Source organism: Balaenoptera musculus, chromosome 2 (assembly GCF_009873245.2).
Source record: "Balaenoptera musculus isolate JJ_BM4_2016_0621 chromosome 2, mBalMus1.pri.v3, whole genome shotgun sequence".
NCBI classification, from domain to species: domain Eukaryota; kingdom Metazoa; phylum Chordata; class Mammalia; order Artiodactyla; family Balaenopteridae; genus Balaenoptera; species Balaenoptera musculus.
Genome location: NC_045786.1, coordinates 143,767,658 through 143,788,731, shown reverse-complemented (window position 1 = coordinate 143,788,731; position 21,074 = coordinate 143,767,658). Strand labels below are relative to the sequence as shown.

The window sequence follows — 21,074 nt, the reverse complement described above, 5'->3', positions numbered from 1 at the left end:
AACCACTCTAGGCCTGCATCCTCACAGTGTCCCAGCCCAACCAAGAGTTTCTCTTCCCCAACAGTTGCAACAAAAAGTCCCAGAATTGAATTCATGGGCCCAGCTTGTGTCTCATGACCACCCCTGACCCGAGAGACAGCACACACTCATTGACCAAGCCCAGGTCACACCCACACCCAGCAACTGGGAAGTGGGAGCAGTGCACTTCGATGATGGGGACTGAGAGTAAGGGAGGGGTTTCTCCCAGAAGAAGGTAGAGATTCTATTACCAGGAAAGAGCGAGTAGATATTAAGCAGACCAAAACCACAGATGTTTACTACAATAGGTTTCTCAATAGGTCACAGGGCAGAGTCCCCACAGAATGCAGTGAAGAATGGCTCTCTCCTAATGCATCATGCAACTATGCCAGCTGAAAAGTCCCGGTTTCCCAGTGGGGTAGTATGTGAACCATTGAATGACTTGTTGCACATCTGAAAAACAAAGACGTCAGACAAAGCCTTCGGCGCCATGCACTTGCACAATTCTTCCATCTGGCAAAAGATGTCCTTTCTCGGGCATTTGTCACATTGCTCCCAAAGATGCCCCTCCCTAGTAGGAAGCAGAATGCTTTGTCTTTTAACTCAGTGGTTTTTCTGGATCAGATGCAAACACAATTTCCCCTTTGCCTCCCACAGTCCCATTAAGGGCCAACTCATAAATGAATAAATGAATGAGAGAATGAATCAAAATACCCCTCCCTAACTAGAGCTGTGCTCAGATCCAAAGCCCTCGGGTACAGGAAGCAAAGATGGTCATGGAGAAATCCAAGCAGTCTGTCTCTTTGGAACCTCTTGGACTCTGCTGTACAAATCTACATTGGAGCTTTCATCTTTTCATCTTCACGGACTTCTCCTGAGTATGGGACAAGGAACAGGAAAAAGCAATCTTCGTTTTAAATTTTATCATGTGGTAAAGCAGTTGCACGTGGCCCTTAAGACTTGTCTTCCACGGAATTGGACACTAACCTTTTAGAACTGCTGCCCAGATAAGATTCTCAGTTTCATGCCAGTACAGGAATGGCTCCAACCCCAAAACAAGATGCTCCTCTACCCTCAAACATGAACCTAACACTTGGAAGTGTAGAGGCCAGAGACTTCAAGAAGCTCCCTTCCTTCCAGGGAGCTTGTCTTGATATATGTAAGTAACTACTGGCAAGAGCAAATGGAATTTACATTTGTTTATGTTCTTTTAAGTCACAGGTTGCATAGGCCATGGATTCCAGTCCTCGCCTGATAGACTTTATTCCTTTCTAAAATTTTAGCCTAAAGAAGCCTCAAACTAGAGTATGCATGAGAATCACCTGTGGTACTTTTTAGAAATGCAGATTCCTGGACCCTGCAGCATCTCAGGTGAGCTACAGACTATACTTTAGGAAATATACTCTTTAAGAAATGCACAGGTACAGGATGTAACAAGATTCTTATCTGCTGGGTCTCAGGTGCTCAGAGCTGGCAAAATTAAACGCTCCATGAGTTGGACCAAGCTATTGGGGTTATATGGTCATGAGCCCAACCAGCCTTGGTTAGGACAGGTATGGGCAAGCAATCTACACTGTGATGCACAACCGACTTGCTTTAGCTCTGGGGAATACCTGGTTATCAGGTTTTTCACAGTTAATACAAGGGGAGAGCCTTTGGGTGTTGGAGACAGACAAGAATATGTCCCAGGGTCTCACAGCAAATATCAGAGAAAAATCCTTTCATGCTTCCAGCAGGAGGAGAAGCAGCCTTTTTGAAATAGCCAGAGCATTCTGTTCATGCTGTTAATGAGGCCTGCCCTCCAGAGAAACTATTTTACCAGGACCTAACTCATTGGGGTTTTATCAGAGCCTAACCAACCTGGGGGGAAGAGAAACACCCAATTCCAGCCCCTTGTAGCCATCCTGACCACCTAAGGAGAGGAAGACACTGAGAAGCACTTGTGAAGTTCACAGTCCAGAGGCCCAAGCTCACTAAAAGACTGAGCCCTAATCATAGGACTGTAGAACACTTCCCTGGCCCCTACACCTCACCACCATACCGCTAAAGGTCTATTTATTTACAGTCACTTCTACCCAGTACATCATGTCTGACTTTCAATTCAAAATTACAAGGCTTACTAAAACGGAAAAAACATAATTTGAAGAGACAGAGCAACCACTGGAACCAGACTCAGATATGGCAGAGATGTTCGAATTATCAGATCAGGAACTTTTTAAAAACTATGATTAGTATGCTAAGGGCTCTAATGGAAGAAGCAGACAATATGCAAGAATAGATGGGTAATGTGAGGAGAGAAATGGAACTTCTAAGAAAGAATCCCAAAGAAATGTTAGAGATAAACACTGTAACAGAAATTAAGAACGCCTTTGATGGGATTATTAGTGGACTGGACATAACTGAGGAAAGAATCTCTGAGCTTGAGGATATAGCAATAGAAACTTCAAACAGAAAACTGAAAAGCAAAGAAAAAAAAGACTAAAAAAAAAAAAGAACATAATATACAAGAATTATTGGACAACTACAAAAGGCATAACATGCATGCAATGGGACTATCAGAAGGAGAAAAAAGACAGAGCAGAAGAAATATTTGAAGAAACAAAAATTGAGAATTCTCCCCAAATAAACATCAGACACCAAACCACAGGTCTAAGAAGCTCAGAGAACACCAAGCAAGATAAATTCCAAAAAACTACACCTAAGCATTTCATATTCAAAGTGCAGAAAATCAAAGATAAAGAAAAAAATCTTTTAAAAAGCCAGAAGAAATAAACACCTCACCTATAAAAAAGCAAAGATAACAATTACATTGGGGTTCTCCTCAGAAACCATCCAAGTGAGAAAGAAGACAGTGAAATGAACTATTTAAAGTGTTGAGAGGAATAGAAAAAAAAATCAACGTAGAATTCTGTATCCTACAAAATTATCCTTCAAAAATGAAGAAGAAGTAAAGACTTTCTCAGACAAAAACTGAGGGAATTAGTTAAGAAATGATAAAAGAAGGTCTTCAGAGAGAAAGAAGATTCCTTAAGTCAGAAACTTGGATCTACATAAAGAAAGGAGTAGCATTAAAGAAGTAATAACATTTTTATTTTTCTTATTCTTATTTGATCTAACAGATAACAATTTGTTCAAAATAATAATAGCAACAATGTATTCAATGATGATAGCTTATGTATAAGTGAAACGAATGACAGCAATGATACAAGGGACAGGAGGGAGGAATTAGGAATACTTTGTTATTATATAAGGTACTTGCACCACCCGTGAAGCAGTATGGTGTTATTTGAAAGCGGACTTGAATTAGTTGTAAACGTATATTGCAAATTCTAGTGCACCTACAAAAAAAGTTAATATTATATATATATATATATATATATATACACACACACACACACACACACAGAGAGAGACAGAGAGAGAGAGAGTTGATATTCTAAGAAAGGAGAGAAAATGAAATTATGTAAAATGCTCAATTAAAAACACAAGAGCAGGAAAAAAAGTGGAAGACAAAAATAGGAACAAAGAACATGAACAACAAATAGAAAACAGTAGCAAATATGGGAGATATTAATTCAGAGATATCAATAATCACTTTAAATGTCAATGGTCTAAATACAGCAATTAAAAGTATTTAGATGGAGGGCTTCCCTGGTGGCGCAGTGGTTGACAATCTGCCTGCTAATGCAGGGGACACGGGTTCGAGCCCTGGTCTGGGAAGATCCCACATGCCGCAGAGCAACTAGGCCCGTGAGCCACACCTACTGAGCCTGCGCGTCTGGAGCCTGTGCCCCGCAACGGGAGGGGCCGCGATAGTGAGAGACCCGTGCACCGCGATGAAGAGTGGCCCCCGCTTGCCATAACTAGAGAAAGCCCTCGCACAGAAACAAAGACCCAACGCAGCCAAAAATAAATAAATAAATAAATAAATTTTAAAAAGTATTTAGATGGAAAAAAGTGGGTGTGGTTGGCATAAGCCGCCTTATCTGGAAATAGCCCTCCAAGAAGTCATGCTAACAGCGAGGATTTTTGTTTCTGAAGTGCTCTAAAAGCAGCCTGGAGATCAGATGCAGGCCCACCCACAGGCTCTGATGGGACTGGCTTTCCAACCCCAGGTAAGGGAAAGCTAGGCATCCAGTGAGAGGAGGAGGAGGCCTAGAAAAACCAGGCGCTGCTCCTCTAGTTCCATGGAATTTGCCTGGGGACCGGATCTGGGCACGTACTGGGCAGTCACTGGGCAGCCTGACCCTGAGCTCAGAAATAATGAGGAGGGCACATCAGCAGGGCCTTCTGGTCACCTCTCACCAGCAACCTACCATGCCAGGAAAGAAAGAAAATGAAAGAAGACTTCAGGAAGGAGACAGTGTACAGTTGTCTGGAGAAGACATGGCCACATGGCATATGGAGGAAGATCTCGCCAAAGAGCATCTTTCCTCCACACGTTTCCATGAGGGGGTCCTCCTGACCTATATTGGGTAGAGAAAGGCATAGGAGGAGGGAGATATTTGATTTATTGCACAAAAAAAACTAGCTTTGTTTTAAACAAAAGGAAATAGAACCACAAATTAGACATCTTCGACATATTGATGAGCTTTTTAGCTCTAATTCCAAGGGGGAAAACTATAGGGAAAAAAGTTTGGTTCTCCTATGAGTCATCTTTCTTGTTACCTCTGTTCTTTTTATGAATAGTTAACATTTACTGAGCCTCCTGCCATTACTTCATTTAAGCTCCACAATGACCCAATGAGGTACACAATATCTTCAAATTACAGATAAGGAAGCTGAAGCTTAGAGGTTAGTTAATTTGCCCAAGGACACAACAGCTAGAAAGCAGCAGAGCCAGCAGAAAGTAGCTTAATCTTAGGTCTCTTTGGCCCCCAAACCACTACTCTGCACTGACTCTGGAAGGGCAAGAAAGCCTCGAATGATGACAGCTCAGACTTCTCCCGTCACCCAACAGTGAGACGGGAGGTGCATTTCATTCTCCAGGTAAATGCAGCTTTAATGAAAGAAAAGATACAAACTGCGAATCAGCAACAGATGTGGGCCCAGTCTTTTTCTAAGCCTCTCCCTTGACTGGAGAAGAAAGTACAATAACACACCACTAGGAGAGGGCACGTGATCCTCAAAGCAAAGGAAAAGATGAGAAGGATGGAAATGACGCATCTTGTCCTCTGTGCAGCTCCTGACTTCAGGCTGCCTGGGCCAGCGCAGATGTGAATCTGCCCCAAGAGGCAGGGAAAAACCATCCACCGAAGGAGAGCCCTGGACATTGTCAGACGCTCTTCAACAAACACAAAGGGTTTCCACGTCAACCCTCAAATTGAGTATTGATTTTAAAAGGTCTCCCGGGAAAATATTGCACCAACCAAAAAACACATTCCCTGTGCTCTAGACCACTTGCCATTTAATTTGGGCACGTCTGTACTGATTGCATTGCTAGTGACAAGCATGAAGAGTCTTACACCAAGATCTACCTTCACTTCAAACTGTATCTATTGTGGGTGACTTGTTCTATTTGCTCAGCTGCACATTTCTTAACTGAAACCTTCAGAATTTGCAGAAACCGGAATCCATGTCTTTTAGGGACTGAGAAACCAGAACCCTATGAAATGGAAGGTATAATAACATGGATGGTGAAGATTCTGCATGTCCTGAGTTTTTTTGGCCACATGTTCCAACCACTGTACATTGGTGAATTGGCCAAAGGCAACTCAGAAATATAATCCTCTCCTAAGATTCAGGCTATTTCCTCCCCTTGGCCAGACTTTTGCCACTTTCCCAAGTTCTCCAGGACATCTTTGAATGGAAAAGTCAGGGACAGAGCAATGGAGAGTGGAGATCTGGGGTCTGGCTCCAGCTCTGCCACCAGTTAGCTGTGTGGACGCAGGACAGTCCTTACCTCATGTAAAATGAAGGACCCCTGAGATTCCTTCCAATTATGGGACTATGTGGTCATGTTCTCCTCATGTTGGGGGCCCTCTGGAATCATCTTCATTCGGCCGATTCTACTCTGAAAGTATCCAAACTTTTCCTACGTTCCCTTTTTCTTATCAGCTCCTAACCTTGGGATGTCTGCCCTGGTGGTCACCTTGGAGGTCACTTATTCTTCCTGTAATGATGAGGGGACTGGTCACACAGTAACAGGAGATCTCCCTCTCTGGGCTCTGACCATGAATGTCTGCACACCTCTCACCACACGTCCCACCCACCACTCTGCTGGGCTACGAATGCGACAAATCCCGATGGATACTGTGCTTGTTGCCCCAGCATCCTTTCAACCCTTCCACCTTATACAGCCATGTGGTCAGGAGGAGGTAGGAAAAATAACCTGACCGCCAGCTCCAGAAATGGGTACCTTCTCTCCTACCCCACACAGAGATCAATCTAAGAAATCTAGGCCTACGTCACTCACAGCACGACACTCTCCTGGCCAAAGGGGTTGGTTAAAAATGGGCATTTGATTCAACTTAGATCAATAAGCTAAGAGCCAAAGTTTTCTGAGAGTATCTAGGAAAGGGTGACTGGAAGCCAATTCTCTCTTCCCTCCCCTAGAAAGTGTGATGTTTAGATATGAAGCGTGGAACCACTGCAGCAATTCTGCCACCAGGAAAAGCTAGGCTTCAGATTAAACAGACACCACAAAAAGGCAGAGGGAAGAGACATAAACGCACTGAGTGTTTGATAACACCGTTAAGTCACCCAATCAAACCAATCTTGAAACCTACTTTGTATCTGTACCTTCTATTACTGGAGCCAATGAATCCCCTTCATTGGATAAGCCAGTTCAAAACATGGTATCTGTTTCTTACAAGATACATTCCCAACTAATGTGTACGTACCAAAGATCACACACAAAGCTGATCTACAGTTACACTTCAAAGGCCTCCCGATTAGCACCAGAGAGTAAAACCAGCTCCCTCAAGCTCTTACCACTTCCACCAGAAACCAAGGAGACTCCCTTCCTAGGCCACCAACCAAGAGCTCAGGCAGAGTTTCTCTCACAGTGCTGGGGTCACATGCAGCCTCCCCACTGGGAGGCCACTGCTGAGAAGGGAACATTGGCCCCCAGGTCCCCTTCCTCTGTACCCCTCCATGCCAACACAGAGACGGAAAGACGGCAATGCCGCACAAAAGGTAGAAGTGCTTTTCAGTATCACCTATTACTTGTTTAAAACTCAGTGACAACACCTAACAAATTAATGGGTCCCAAAATGACCATCGCTGGGTGCTAACATCACAGATGTTATGTGCCTCCTGATGGAAGTACACACCAACTGCCGTGAAACATACTTGCCCGAAAAAATATCAAATCTACATCTGATCAAGCCTCTGGATCTCACTATCATTTTCCAGGAAATATAAAGGATACAGGAACATGTTACACAACTCTATGGAAATGTAATCAGCAAAAGCTAGTGTGGAAAACCCTAGAACACCTGTTTATTCAACAAATAAATTACAAAGTTAAAAGGAGGTGGAGAGGAAACTCGTGGATTAAAAGAGGATAAAGATACAGAGAAGCCAATACGTGGACCTTAATTGGATCTTGATCTGAGACATAATCAGGGAGATTTGAATGTTGATTGAATTCTACATTGTAATCCCTATATTAAGGGGTGGTTGTTAATATTCTTTGGTTGTGATGTGGTTTTGTGGTTAGGTGTTTTTTAATGTCTTTTTCTTTTAGAGATATATATGAAAATATTTATGGATGATAAGATATAATGTCTGAACTTGCTTCAAAATAATGTGATCAGAGGACAAGAGGATGGGTGGAAGAATCGAGATTGGCCAGGAGTTGTTCTTTGTTGGAGCTGTGTGAGGGTTCCATAAGAATTCACTAATGCTAGTCTCTGCTTTTCTGTATATAGTTGGAAGTTTTCATAACATAGAAAAGTTTTTTTAATGGATGGAAAGGACCCAAAGATGAAGGAGAGTCTAAGCTCTTTGCCAAAGTCCTAGTGTCATTTCCAAGAAAGCCTGTTTACTCAAAGTAACACTTTCTATCTAAATTTCCCCAAGTAATTACCTTGACAGAATACTTCTGGTTGACACATCTTCTTTCCAAATGTTACTGAGAATTTCTGAAACACAGGACAAGCACTCCTTCCACAGGGTTACATTAAGAAGTTTAATTCACAGAAAATACTATATAAATTCATATCAAACATTAAATCAATGTTTGACCTGTGTATTGTATTTGTTGCTGCTTGTGCAATCTGAGCCTTCATAAACTTATTCACCTTAATTTCCATGATCTTAGCAGGGAGAGACCTTTCTCATCCTGACACCGAAGACAGAAACCATAATGACAGATGAGTTACACAAAGATGTAAAATTTAGAAGATTGAAACCAGTGTCTTTTCATAATGAAAGGCATTTGCCAGACATGACAGCAAAACAGATTAATACCTTAGTATTTTAAAAAAACAAAAAACAAAAAACCTCTTCCCAAGTCAGTCTGTGAGGTGAAAAAAAAAAAACAAACTACCACTCCTGTTTGAAAAATCAGCAAAAATTCGGGACAGATGATTCCCGGAAGAAAAGGAACTAATGTAGGACTGCCAGATACAATATAGGATACCCAGTTAAATTTGAATTTCAGATAAATAACAAATAATTTGGGCCATACTTATTCTAAAACACTATTTGTTGTTTATCTAAATTCCAATTTATGTAATTTACAATTTAGGCAATCCTACTTTTCATTTGCCAACTCTGGCAACCCTAACTAACGGCCAATAAATTTGAGAAAATGATCAACCTCAGCTCTAATTATCAAGGGAGAGCAAGTACAGCAAAAAGAGCAGAGGTCCCACCAGGCAGGGGCGGAAGAAGGACACTGCACCTGCACCCACCTGGCCCACCTGGAGCTCAGGGGAGGAGACATGACCTTAGGGCCTCATGAGGGCAGGAGGGAGGTGGCCAGCACTTGAGGCAATGGGGTCACAAGTTTGGTTGAATGGCCCTGAGCACTGTCTTCAGGGGAAAGGAAAAATAAGATCAGCGGCTTGGAGCAGAGGACCCCGTGCAGAAGCAACACTTTTATTATTTGCTCTTAAAACTTTGTTGTGATCTATCCAAAGGCATTTTTATCTTTTATGGAAAATCTTATGATGTATTATGTAATACATACAAAAAGGAATTTAAATATCTATGTACTCACCTTCCATTTTAAAAACATAAAACATTACCAACCAATGTTTCTCTCCCTCCTGCCCTCGCACCCTAGGTAACCACTATAACCTGAGCGTCAGAGTTACCATTGCCCTTAACTTTCATACATTTTTTATTTGCACCCCTAAATAAAATACGTATAGCTGTCACATGCTTTCACCCTTCATATAAATAGCAGCATAACATATGTATTCTACAATTTGCCTTTTTTCACCCCGCATTTTGATTATGAAATTGATCCATAATAATGAGTGGTGCTTTATATTAGTCAGTTTCAGCACTGTATAATATTCCATTATTTGAATATACCAAAATTTCTATTTCTCGTCTCCTGTTGATGGACAGTTAGATGGTTTACAATGTTTGCTACTACCAAAAATTGCTGCTGTGAACATGCTTAAACATGTCTCTTAGTATACATTTCAGCGCGTTTCTCTAGGGTATATGCCGGAGTGGAATTACAAGCTCAGAGAGTGTGTGCAACTTCAACTGTAATTCTACAAAGTGATTGGACTAATTTATATTCCCACCAGCATCAATAAATGCATTTTTTACAGTTACATCCTGCTGAGGTTAATTGAAAATTCTCCTTTAAAGCAGACTGAGTTCAAAGCATGCAGAAATGGAGTCGGAGGCCTGGCACTAATAGTTACTAACCCTAAAAATCAACCCAACATGAACACGAGCTGGCTGTGTCTGATGTAGATGGGGATCGGGCTGGATTGAGACAGCTTTGGGGATTTCTTTAAATCATGCATGTTTTAATCTTCATTATTTTCCTCTAAGATTAAAATATGCTCATTGTAAACAAAATTATTTTAATAGTTACTAAGACGCATCCCATAGAAATGGAATATCCCCTGATGACCACCATTAACAGCATGACATATAATCCACACAATTTTTCTATACATAGGCCAACTTTCTTTTTTTGAATTTTATTTTATTTATTTTTTTATATAGCAGGTTCTTATTAGTCATCAATTTTTTTTTATTCAAACAGAAAGTCACAAAAATTATAATCATCCTCATCAGTTCACTCAGTCCCATGTAATTAATTTTTTTTTCATCTTGATCTTTTGTTAGCACTTTTATGAATTCATCAGTTTTCCATTAGAGTTCTGAAAATGCTTATTCATTCAGTTCAGCAGTATAGTCAGTTACCAGAAACCTGTACTTGCCAGAGTCTTTTCCATGAATTCCTTGAAGATGAAACACTTTTATAGGAACATTTTTGCAAAAGCATCAGAGTACACCCAGAACTGTCTGTAAATGACAAAAGACTTAAAAATGACCACAGTTAAAGATTTGATGAAAGTTCATAATAATGCAATTGACAAGAAATTTAGTTATTTCTGAGATACACATTTTAAAATAATAACTAGAATTATGACTTATAACATTATACCAGAACATATAAGATTTTTAGGAATTTCATGTAATGTCTGAAACATTTATATTAACATATTTCCATACAAATAACCCAAAGAAAGTTTAGTACTAGTTTTTTTTTAATTTTTTAATTTAATTTTATTTATTTTTTATACAGCAGTTTCTTATTAGTCATCAATTTTATACACATCAGTGTATACATGTCAATCCCAATCGCCCAATTCATCACACCACCACCTCCAACCCTCCGCCACTTCCCCCCCTTGGTGTCCATATGTTTGTTCTCTACATCTGTGTTTCAATTTCTGCCCTGCAGAAAAAAATGGTTCATCTGTACCATTTTTCTAGGTTCCACATATATGCGTTAATATATGATATTTGTTTTTCTCTTTCTGACTTACTTCACTCTGTATGACAGTCTCTAGATCCATCCACGTCTCAACAAATGACCCAATTTCGTTCCTTTTTATGGCTGAATAATATTCCATTGTATATATGTACCACTCTTCTTTATCCATTCGTCTGTCGATGGGCATTTAGGTTGCTTCCATTACCTGGCTATTGTAAATAGTGCTGCAATGAACATTTTGGTACATGACTCTTTTTGAATTATGGTTTTCTCTGGGTATATGCTCAGTAGTGGGATTGCTGGATCATATGGTAATTCTATTTTTCGTTTTTTAAGGAGCTTCCATACTGTTCTCCATAGTGGCTGTATCAATTTACATTCCCACCAACAGTGCAAGAGGGTTCCCTTTTCTCCACACTCTCTCCAGCATTTGTTGTTTGTAGATTTTCTGATGATGCCCATTCTAACTGGTGTGAGGTGATACCTCATTGTAGTTTTGATTTGCATTTCTCTAATAATTAGTGATGTTGAGCAGCTTTTCACGTGCTTCTTGGCCATCTGTATGTCTTCTTTGGAGAAATGTCTATTTAGGTCTTCTGCCCATTTTTCGATTGGGTTGTTTGTTTTTTTAATACTGAGCTGCATGAGCTGTTTATATATTTTGGAGATTAATCCTTTGTCCATTGATTCGTTTGCAAATATTTTCTCCCATTCTGAGGGTTGACTTTTCGTCTTGTTTATGGTTTCCTTTGCTGTGCAAAAACTTTTAAGTTTCATTAGGTCCCATTTGTTTATTTTTGTGTTTATTACCATTACTCTAGGAGGTGTATCAAAAAAGATCTTGCTGTGATTTATGTCAAACAGTGTTCTTCCTATGTTTTCCTCTAAGAGTTTTATAGTGTCTGGTCTTACATTTAGGTCTCTAATCCATTTCGAGTTTATTTTTGTGTATGGTGTTAGGGAGTGTTCTAATTTCATTCTTTTACCTGTAGCTGTCCAGTTTTCCCAGCACCACTTATTGAAGAGACTGTCTTTTCTCCATTGTATATCTTTGCCTCCTTTGTCATAGATTAGTTGACCATAGGTGCATAGGTTTATCTCTGGCCTTTCTATCTTGTTCCATTGATCTACGTTTCTGTTTTTGTGCCAGTACCATATTGTCTTGATTACTGTAGCTTTGTAGTATAGTCTGAAGTCAGGGAGTCTGATTCCTCCAGCTCCGTTTTTTTCCCTCAAGACTGCTTTGGCTATTTGGGGTCTTTTGTGTCTCCATACAAATTTTAAGATTTTTTGTTCTAGTTCTGTAAAAAATCATAAGCCAACTTTTTTTTTTTTTTTTTGCACAAAGGGGATTATGTATTTTGGGTTGCATTTTACTTCTTTTTACTGTGTTATATTTCTTTACAAGGAAAGAAATAATCTACATTTATCAAAAATTCTGTTATTTAATAAATATTTACTAAGCACCTGTTCTTGAACAGGATGGAGTCTATAAAGAAAATTAAACAACACCACCATCGCAAGACTCCCATGCTAAAATGAAAGAAACTCATAGATGAAGGTCATAATAATGGCCCCCACTTATCAAGCACCCTCTATGAGCCAGGCACTGTAACAGACCCTTAATGAATGTGGTAGGAAAAATAATGGCCCCCCGAAAGATGTCCATGTCCTAATCCTAATAGTGCTACAGTATATGGCAAGGAAGAATTAAGGTTGCTAATCAGCTGACCTTAAAATAAGGAGAACAGTCTGGGCTCTCCTGGTGGCCCAAGTGTCACAAATCACAAGGTCCTTAAGTGGAGAAGAGGGACGCAGAAGAATCAGAACCAGAGAGATGGCAGCATGAGAAAGACTTAACCAGCTATTGCTAGCTTTGAAGGTGAAAAGGGGCTACAAGCCAAGGCATGCAGGCAGTTTCTAGAAGCTGGAAAAGGCACGAACATGGATTCTCCCCTGGAGCCTCCAGAAGGGAACTCAGCTCTGCTGATTACTTAACCCAGTGGGACCTGTGTCAGGCTTCAGACCTCCAAAAATTTGTGTTGCTTAAGCCACTAGGTTTGTACTATGTGTTACAACAGGAATAGGTATAGGAGTAGGAATTGGAATAGGAAGCTAAGACTTCCCACTTCATCCTCCCTCCACCCTGGAACATAGATGCTATGCCTTCCATTGGACAAACTAGGGAACCGAGGACCCAACAGGTTAAGTTACTAGCCCAGGCTCACAGTGGCAGAGCCAGACTCAAACTTGGGTCTGTCTACCTCCGAAGCCTGTGCTGAGGCTGCCCCACTACCCTCCCTCTACGGTCAGCTAGAATACAGGGCAGATGGGGACACGCACTGCCCCAGGGGTAAGCAAAGCACAGTGGGTGAGAGAACCCTTCCTGGGGCGAGGCTGGGAGGACTGTGTGGAGGCTTTTGAATTATGAGCAGGATTCTGACAGACAGAGGTGAGGAGGGAAGGAGAGGTCAGGAAATGCAATGCGGCTCAGTGCAACCAAAGTCTGGGGCACATGAGGGTGGGAATATACAGTGAGAGGTAAGGCTGGGCACCTCGGTGAGAGACCAACACTGTCCAGTATGACAGCCACTAGCCACACGTGGCTATTAACATTTACACTTAATTGAAATCAAATTAAGTTTAAGAGTCAGTTCCTCAGTTTTACTTACCACATTTAAAATTCAATAGCAAAAAACCCCACAAAAACAAACAAACAAACCCACAAAAAACCCTTCAATAGCCACATGTGTCTAATATTGGACAGTGCAGATGTAGAACATTTCCATCCTAGCAAAAAGGTCTATCGGGCAGCACCACTGACGAAGGGGAGTCGTTGGAGTCGTTGTTTTTGAGCCAGTCAGGGGCACTGTGCACCTGAAAGCAGGCTCGATGTCCTTTTATAACACTGCCCACCTCACCCTCTTACTTGTTACTACTTTTGTGTCCTCTCTCCTGGGGCTTTGCAGAACTTTTCAAGAAGAGATGCATGATAAATATGCCCCCAAAATATTTTTAACTCCCAGCGCTGTCTTAGAGATGCTATCTAGTCCTACAAATGAACCATTCTGGGAAGTGGGTCCAGTTTTTCTCCACTGCCAATACTTTAAAACAAACAAACAGACAAACAAAACGTTTGGCCCTTATCTAACGGAATCAGATCAATGCTGCAGTGAGAAATGCTTTTTAAGGGGAAAAGGGGAAGGGGCACAGTCGCTCACATTTGCAGAGTATTTGTCAGGTTTCAAAGCACCTGACACACTATCTCCCAGAACCTGGCTCCGTCCTGGTCCTCCGTGATGGTGACAGGGGCTCTTCTGAGACTCCAGCTCTTCTGAGTGGCCTTTCCTGCTTTGTAGAGGCTGCCCTGCTTTGGCTCCAGAAAAAGGAGGCCGAAATCAATCAAGGCAACGGCTGGGAAGTACACAGAGCTCCACACCTAAGGTGCTTAGATGTCTGCCAAAGGTAAGATTAATTTGTGATCTAGCAATTGAGTTTAGAATGACGTCAGGGGCAGAAGGAAATCCAGTTAATTGCTATACTGACCTATGTCGCTTTGGCGTCTCTGTGAGGCCGTTGGGAGTGTTGGTGGAGATCGAGTTCTCCTATCCCCTCAGCGACTCAGGGCTCCTGCACGGCACGTATGTACAATGCTAACCCTGTTTGGCATGCCTCACAAGCAGCTCCGATCGATTTCCCATCCGCAGCTTAACCCTTGTCCTCTCCCAAACTGCTCCGCGGTGACAAGCTCAGGAGGAAGGGGCCCTCCACACGGACATACCCCCCCCCCAGCAATGCCAGGAACTTGGCTGCTTAAACAATAGATCTCTATGTGGTCGGGAGAGAAAGGGTGCCCTGTACCTGCTAAGCGGGGCCATGCTCCCCTCCCCAGCCTCTGCCAAGGCAGGCGAGGGAGGAGGTTGGAATGAAGGCAGGGATCAGCCCGAAACACGCCTCCCCCACCCCCGCTGGCAAATAAGGCTTCTGGACCAAGCGTCAGCTGGTGAACTTTTCTACTCTGCAGGGCTGGGGACTCAGATGTACAGGGTTGATCCCCCTGAGCAAGGGAGAGAGAAGATTGCCTACCGTGGGCTCAGCTTTACAAATGAGCTCATCGGCCAGCTGATGTAGATATTTACGCCGGAGCCTGGGCCGGCTCTGCGTATAACCCAGCGGTCCCCAACCTTTTTGGGACCAGGGACCGGTTTCGTGGAAGACAATTTTTCCACGGACGGATGGGGGGCGGGGATGGGTCAGGCGGTAAGGCAAGCGATGGGGAGCAAGGGGGAGTGGCAGATAAGCTTCACTCGATCGCTCGCCGCTCACCTCCTGCTGTGCGGCCAGGTTCCTAACAGGCCAAGGACCGCTACCAGTCCTCCTCCACCCGGGGGTTGGGGCCCCTGGTCTAATCAGCCAAGAATTCAAAGAAAAACCAATCATCACTCCCCAACGTGGTATTTTCTAAGATGCACATCTGGAAAGGGGGAGGAGGGAGCAGAGGGAGGCAAGAAAGGAGTCTCTACAAAGGGAATTTGTGTTTGCCTGACCTCAGGTGCAAAGAATGGAATTAAACATAATCTTTGGTTCGTGACACACTCAACATTGGTCTAAGCAGGAACCACTCTTATTTTTTATTAAATAAGCTATTGATCTTTACTAATGGACAAATACTTTCAAACTCACCCCCCCCCAAAAAAGGTAAAGTATTGATACTAACTTACACTAACCATATGATTTTCCTGGCCAATCCATCCCTCTGCTTCACCCTAACCTACCTCGATCCTGTGTACCTTGTTTTTCTTTTCATATAGTTTTCTTGCAGCTACATGTATTCCTAAAAGTGTTTTTATTTAATTTTAGCTATTTATAAATTTATAAAAGATGTCACACTGCATCTTTCAGTGCATTTCTTTTATTTAATATCATATTACCCAGATGCGTCCATATTTTTGCATGTCACTGTTGTTCATTTGTTTTGACTGACTATAATTCTCCATTGTGTGAATACATCACAATTTATTCATCTACCATCCAACTGATGGGTATTTGGGCTCTTTCCAGGCTTGTGATAGCATGAACACGGTTGCATATGTCTCCTTCTGGACATGAGTTTCTCTTGGGCACATACACCTAGGAGTGGAATCCCTGGGCTGTAAGAAATGTGAATGTTGGGGGAATTTCCTGGCGGTCCAGTGGTTAAGACTCCGTGCTTTCTCTGCCAAGAGCTCAGGTTCGATCCCTGGTCAGGGAACTAAGATCCCACAAGCCAAGAGGGGCGACCAAAAAAAAAAAAAATGTGAATGTTCAACTTTAGGAGATAATGAGATAATATCAAAGTGTTTTCCATTTGATTGAATTTCCTAGAGTTTCTAAGATGATTGTTTCCTCTTCCTGTCTTCTTCAGTTTTATTTCTTTAAATTTCACATGTCAGCTCTATCAAAATATTTAAATCAAATTCTTGGCCTAACACCTTGAGTAGCCTCTCAGCTAAAACCCCCATGTGGAAAAAAAAAGGTTTCTGTCCTGAACACAGATAATAAGAAAGGCATCTCTGCAGACACAAGGACCTACCCCGGTCCAGACACTGAGACAGGTTAGTCAAATAGAAGGGAACTGTCTACAAGCTGCTTCACATTTGGCAAATGCAAGATTTTTTAAAAAGGGTTTAGGTGGAGCCAAAGCCTGTTCCCCCATCCAAGTCTGCTTGCTCAGTCTCTCCTCCCCCACGCCTCCTATAACCACCCCACATGCTTATTTTTAAACAAGGAACAAAAGCCTAAAATGGGAAAAAAAAATAGTTTGTTAAGTAACCAATTTCACATTTAAATGAGAGCAGGGAGTCCGCAGGGACATCACAGTACAGTCGAATTCATTTCAATAAATATTTACAGAACACTTTGCAGTGTGACCGGCACACTGACAAATAACATCGCTATTCTGCCCTCAAGAGGTTGTGAGCTTGTTCACTTAACAAGACAGAATTACGCGTGGAGTGCCGAAGGGGCAAGTTAGAGCTGAGAAGATGAAGATGTTGGTCTGATCTCAAGATGCTCACTGTAGAAGAATTAGCAAAAGCTGGAAGACAAGCGAAAGCGATACCGAAGTTGTACAAAGGTGAGAGTGATCAATTCTAACCAAAAGGCTGTTTTGCAGGAAAGTTCCCAGAGAGTGATGCTAGAACTAGGTTTTAAAGGATGAATCAAGTATGTGAGAGGAGAGAGGACAGATAAAGAATATAGCTAAAACAATTAAGAAATAAAATTTCTTAGACTTCTTGGCCTTTTCTCCTACTTCTCAAACTTCTTAAATCTACTTCCTGCCTCCAGTCCTGCACCGAGAAGATGGAACCTGTGAATCACTGTTAAACATGCATTATCTGCATTTATTTGTTCATTTCACAAGTGCCAGGCCCTGTGCTGAGCTCTGGGGATACACCGATGGACAAGACGGGCACGATTCCTGCCCTCACCCAGGTCCCAGTCTGCAGGGCGGACAGAGGTTTAGACAAAGACAGGCATCAGTCAGACTCCATCAGCCTGGCAGAGCCCCTCCCCCATTCAATCCTCCCCAGAAACATTTTCAGTAAAGTGTGCAGGATTAAAGAAATGGCTGTCTCCTCCATAATTAAAAGGCTCCTGACCAGCATCCCAGGTAGCCACGCGGCTGCTCAGAGCTGAGAGGCCAAGAAATCAGGTGCTTCCTACATAATAGCCTCCAATCTGATACTTGATAGCTGCTGGTTTCCAGAGTCAAACAAATGTCAGGCATTTTATGAAGGCAGGAAACAAATAAGGGGGCAAGGATTGGGGTCTAGGCCTCGGGGGAGCTCAATTAGTGAGCCAGATAAAGTTAAACCGAAAGGGCATGCTCTCGGTTTCCTAGAAAGCCAGCTGGAAAAGATGCCAATCCTTAAGCCTCTGTCACTCAAAAGATTAGCAGAAGAGACCCAGGGATGCCCAAGGGAATACTGCAACAGCCAGATGTTTCTGCTCCTCCTATGACACTGCCATTCACAACCAGGGCCACATTTCTGAGGCCGCCAAGAAGACACAGAAGAGAACTGCAGTCTTCTGGAAGAGGTTGAAACTCAAAGACATCACCCTTCAGTGATACAGACACCCAAAAATATCATCAATAATGCTTTTTTACAGACTCGCCTGATGCCCCTTTAACAGGAACGGCATGACTAGTTGGACGAACGCTCGCTGCAGCTTCTTGGTGGTATGGAAAGTACACGACCTGCACATCCATATAAACTGGGATTTGGCTCCCACCGCTATGGATGCACCATGAGTGTTTCAAGCAAGGCTTTTTAGCCTCCCTAAGTCTCACTTGCAAAATGACACTAAAAAGACCCATCTTCTTGTTCTTATAAACATAAGTGATCATGGAAAGTGCCCAGCTCAAGAATTCATAAGCGGTGGCTTTCAATGGGGCCTATAAATGCATCCAGGTAACCACACGCTCAAGACAGTAGCTTCCTCTTGGTACTTTCTAAGTGTGTGTGTGTGTGTGTGTGTGTGTGTGTGTGTGTGAAAGACAGAGGAAAGGAGAGAGAGAAAATGCAGCTGGGACACACAAGCCTATTTACAGTTCCTGTTTGTGTTCCACCATTTCTGTCAAATTAATAAACTAAAGAAGCTGGAGGGAAAACTAACCAATGTCTCTATTTTCCCCTGAAGTCCCTAGCTTTCCCCTAAGAGCTGCTTCCTCCAGATTCAGGAGGCAAGGAAGCAGAGCCATATGGCTTGAGACGCTAGACCCGCCCGGCAGCAAATGAGCCCCCCACCATTTGTCTTCGGGCCTCTCAAGTGGGCGGGCATCCAGATTTCAGTTGGGGTGCTCTGGTCTGCGTCTCTTGTCTTGACTGTTCCTAATTATTGAAGGGAACGCCATGGCTCTCCTGACCTCAGAGTTTAAGAGCTGTGAGTCCTAATATCAAACCAAGCAGCTTCATTTAAAAGGCATGCTCATCTGCATCCATAAAAGTCACTCCTGGAGCCCTGACTTGCCCCAGCTTTGGGAATGCCTGCTGTCGAGGATTTATGACACGCCCTGGATCTAATCGGCCGCACTTTAACTGCTGCTGTTGCACATCTGGTCATAAAAGCAAGGGCCGGCCCAACACGGGGACAAACACTTTTCTTTCCTAAGTGGCTGCAAATCTGATCTCACAGTGATAGCCGGGCTCGGCTGTAATCAGCCAGCACCTGGGCAGTCATTACGGCTCATCAAGCTTTGCAAGGCTTTTCCCACACACACGACAGCTATAAAGATGACTCTCGTGGTAGCAAGAGCTATGAATAAAGAACCTGCAATCCGAGCAGGTGGCAACAGGCTAGGCCGAACGATATCCAGGAAAGCATGAGTCGGTTAAGGAGCCAACCTTTTCACAAAGATCCCAGCTACTTTCACATGGACTCTCCCACTGCCTGGCAGAGGCAAGCAGCTATCTCCATAGACAACTGCCCTGATGTAAGTTAATCCTCGGCCAGAGATTGTCTGGATAAGTTTGATCAAATGAACACCTAAGTGGTTTCAGAGGACACTTTTTAAGGCAGTGGAAACCTTCATTAGATCAATTGGGCGCATGGGAGCAATAATCTAGCCCAGCAATGCACACAATGCTGTCGGTTCCGGGAGGTTTTATAATGCCCTGAACAGCCTGTCCTGTGCACAGAATTGGCACGTTTCACATCGTTCAGGAACTCCAATCAGACCAAGGTTCAACAAGTAGTTCAACCTCCCGCGCCCGAACGCGGGGGAAGAGACCCTTGAACACTGCCAGCTTCTCTCCACCAGCTCTCCCCAGCCTCCACCTCTACCCCTCCTCCGCGGCTGTGCCTAGCGGGAGGGAGCGTTAAAATTATCTGCTGTGGGTTTTACGAGCAGCGATCGCTTTTTAAAACAGCAACAACACAAGGTCCTTGTGTGGCTCTCGGGTAACCTAAAACCCTGGAGGCAGAGCTGCCCCCCACCGCCGCCTGCCAAGAGCACCAGCGCTCCGGGACCGCGAGCAGCAGGAGGCACCTCGGAGGCGAAGGCACCTCTAAGGGTCTTGGAGCAAAATGCCCTGGGAGGAGAGACTGGGAAAGAGAACGCACCAGTGACAGCGGGGGAGGGGCGGAGGAGGGAGCAGGCAGAATCGGTGCTGCAAGAAAGAATGGGGGGGGGGGGGGGGGCGGGGGGAACAATGGGAGAAATTTTTATTTCAGCAGCTTCGCCGAGAAGCCCGCGGGGGACTGGGTAGTAGGTGAGGAGGGGGACGAGGTCTGACGCCTCCCTTCCCCCTCTCCGCCGCCTCCCCCCCACACACCACCAGGAGAAGGGTCAGCGACCTGGGTCTCCTTCCGCAGGTGGGCGCGCGGCTGGGGGGCGCACTTACCCTGGGGCCCGTGGTGCGGTGGCCGCGAGCCGGGGACAGCTGCACCAGCACGAGCAGCAAGTGGGGCGCGAGCAGGCGGGCGCAGCGCGCGGGCAGCATGGTGCCAGGCGGGCCGGGCAGCCGGCTGCGGGCGGGGGTGGCGGGCTCCACGGGGCGCACGGCCGCGCCGGCCTTCCTGCCTTCCTTCCCCCGGGGGGCCCTGGCGACGGCGGGCCGCGGCGGTGCGGCGCGGGCTCACGGAGGCTGCGGTCGGAGCGCGCGCTCATGAACCACCCCGGAGGGGAGCTGAGCGCGAGCGTGTGCTCTGCGTGCGGTGCTCTCCGCTCGGCCGGGCCGCGGCGGCAGCAGGTTGGATGCCAGAGCTGGGCCATGGGAATTCCCGTTATAAACCCCCGGGAGGGGTGGGGCGGAGCCCGGCGGCCCTGACTGACGGGCGGAGAGGCCCGTGGCAGCCGCCCCTCTGGCAGGTGAAAGCCAATGGGAGAGAGGAAAGAGGGGCGGCTCGCGGTCGTCCCCACTGAGGAACGACTCTCGGTGGCTTGGCCGAAGTGGACTCCAGGAGAGAGCGGGATAAAGAGGAACTTTCTCTTGGCCCTTGGGTCTGGTGAAGGCTCCGAGAGCTCCAGCAGCCTGAACCTACCAGAATGCCCGCCCGGCTAATGATAACACCTTAAGCATGTACAGTTTTCAGCACGAGTACGTGACTTGTCACAACGGCCGGATGAAATAGGCAGGGAAAACACTCCTAG

General features: G+C 44.3%; 1 protein-coding gene across 4 annotated transcripts in view; it reads right to left on the bottom strand.

Moving 5' to 3' along the window:
- SMOC1 (SPARC related modular calcium binding 1) overlaps positions 1–20,683 on the bottom strand; it is a 154,107-nt gene extending 133,424 nt beyond the window's left edge. Inside the window, exon 1 of one of the 4 annotated variants that reach the window (XM_036841582.1) lies at positions 20,326–20,683. In XM_036841582.1, the coding sequence (XP_036697477.1) occupies positions 20,326–20,424 (99 nt within the window). In that variant the 5' untranslated portion in view covers positions 20,425–20,683. The remainder of the gene's footprint in view (positions 1–20,325) is intronic. The other 3 variants (XM_036841578.1, XM_036841580.1, XM_036841579.1) reach the window with 3 other exon arrangements.
- Positions 20,684–21,074: the final 391 nt, after the last annotated feature.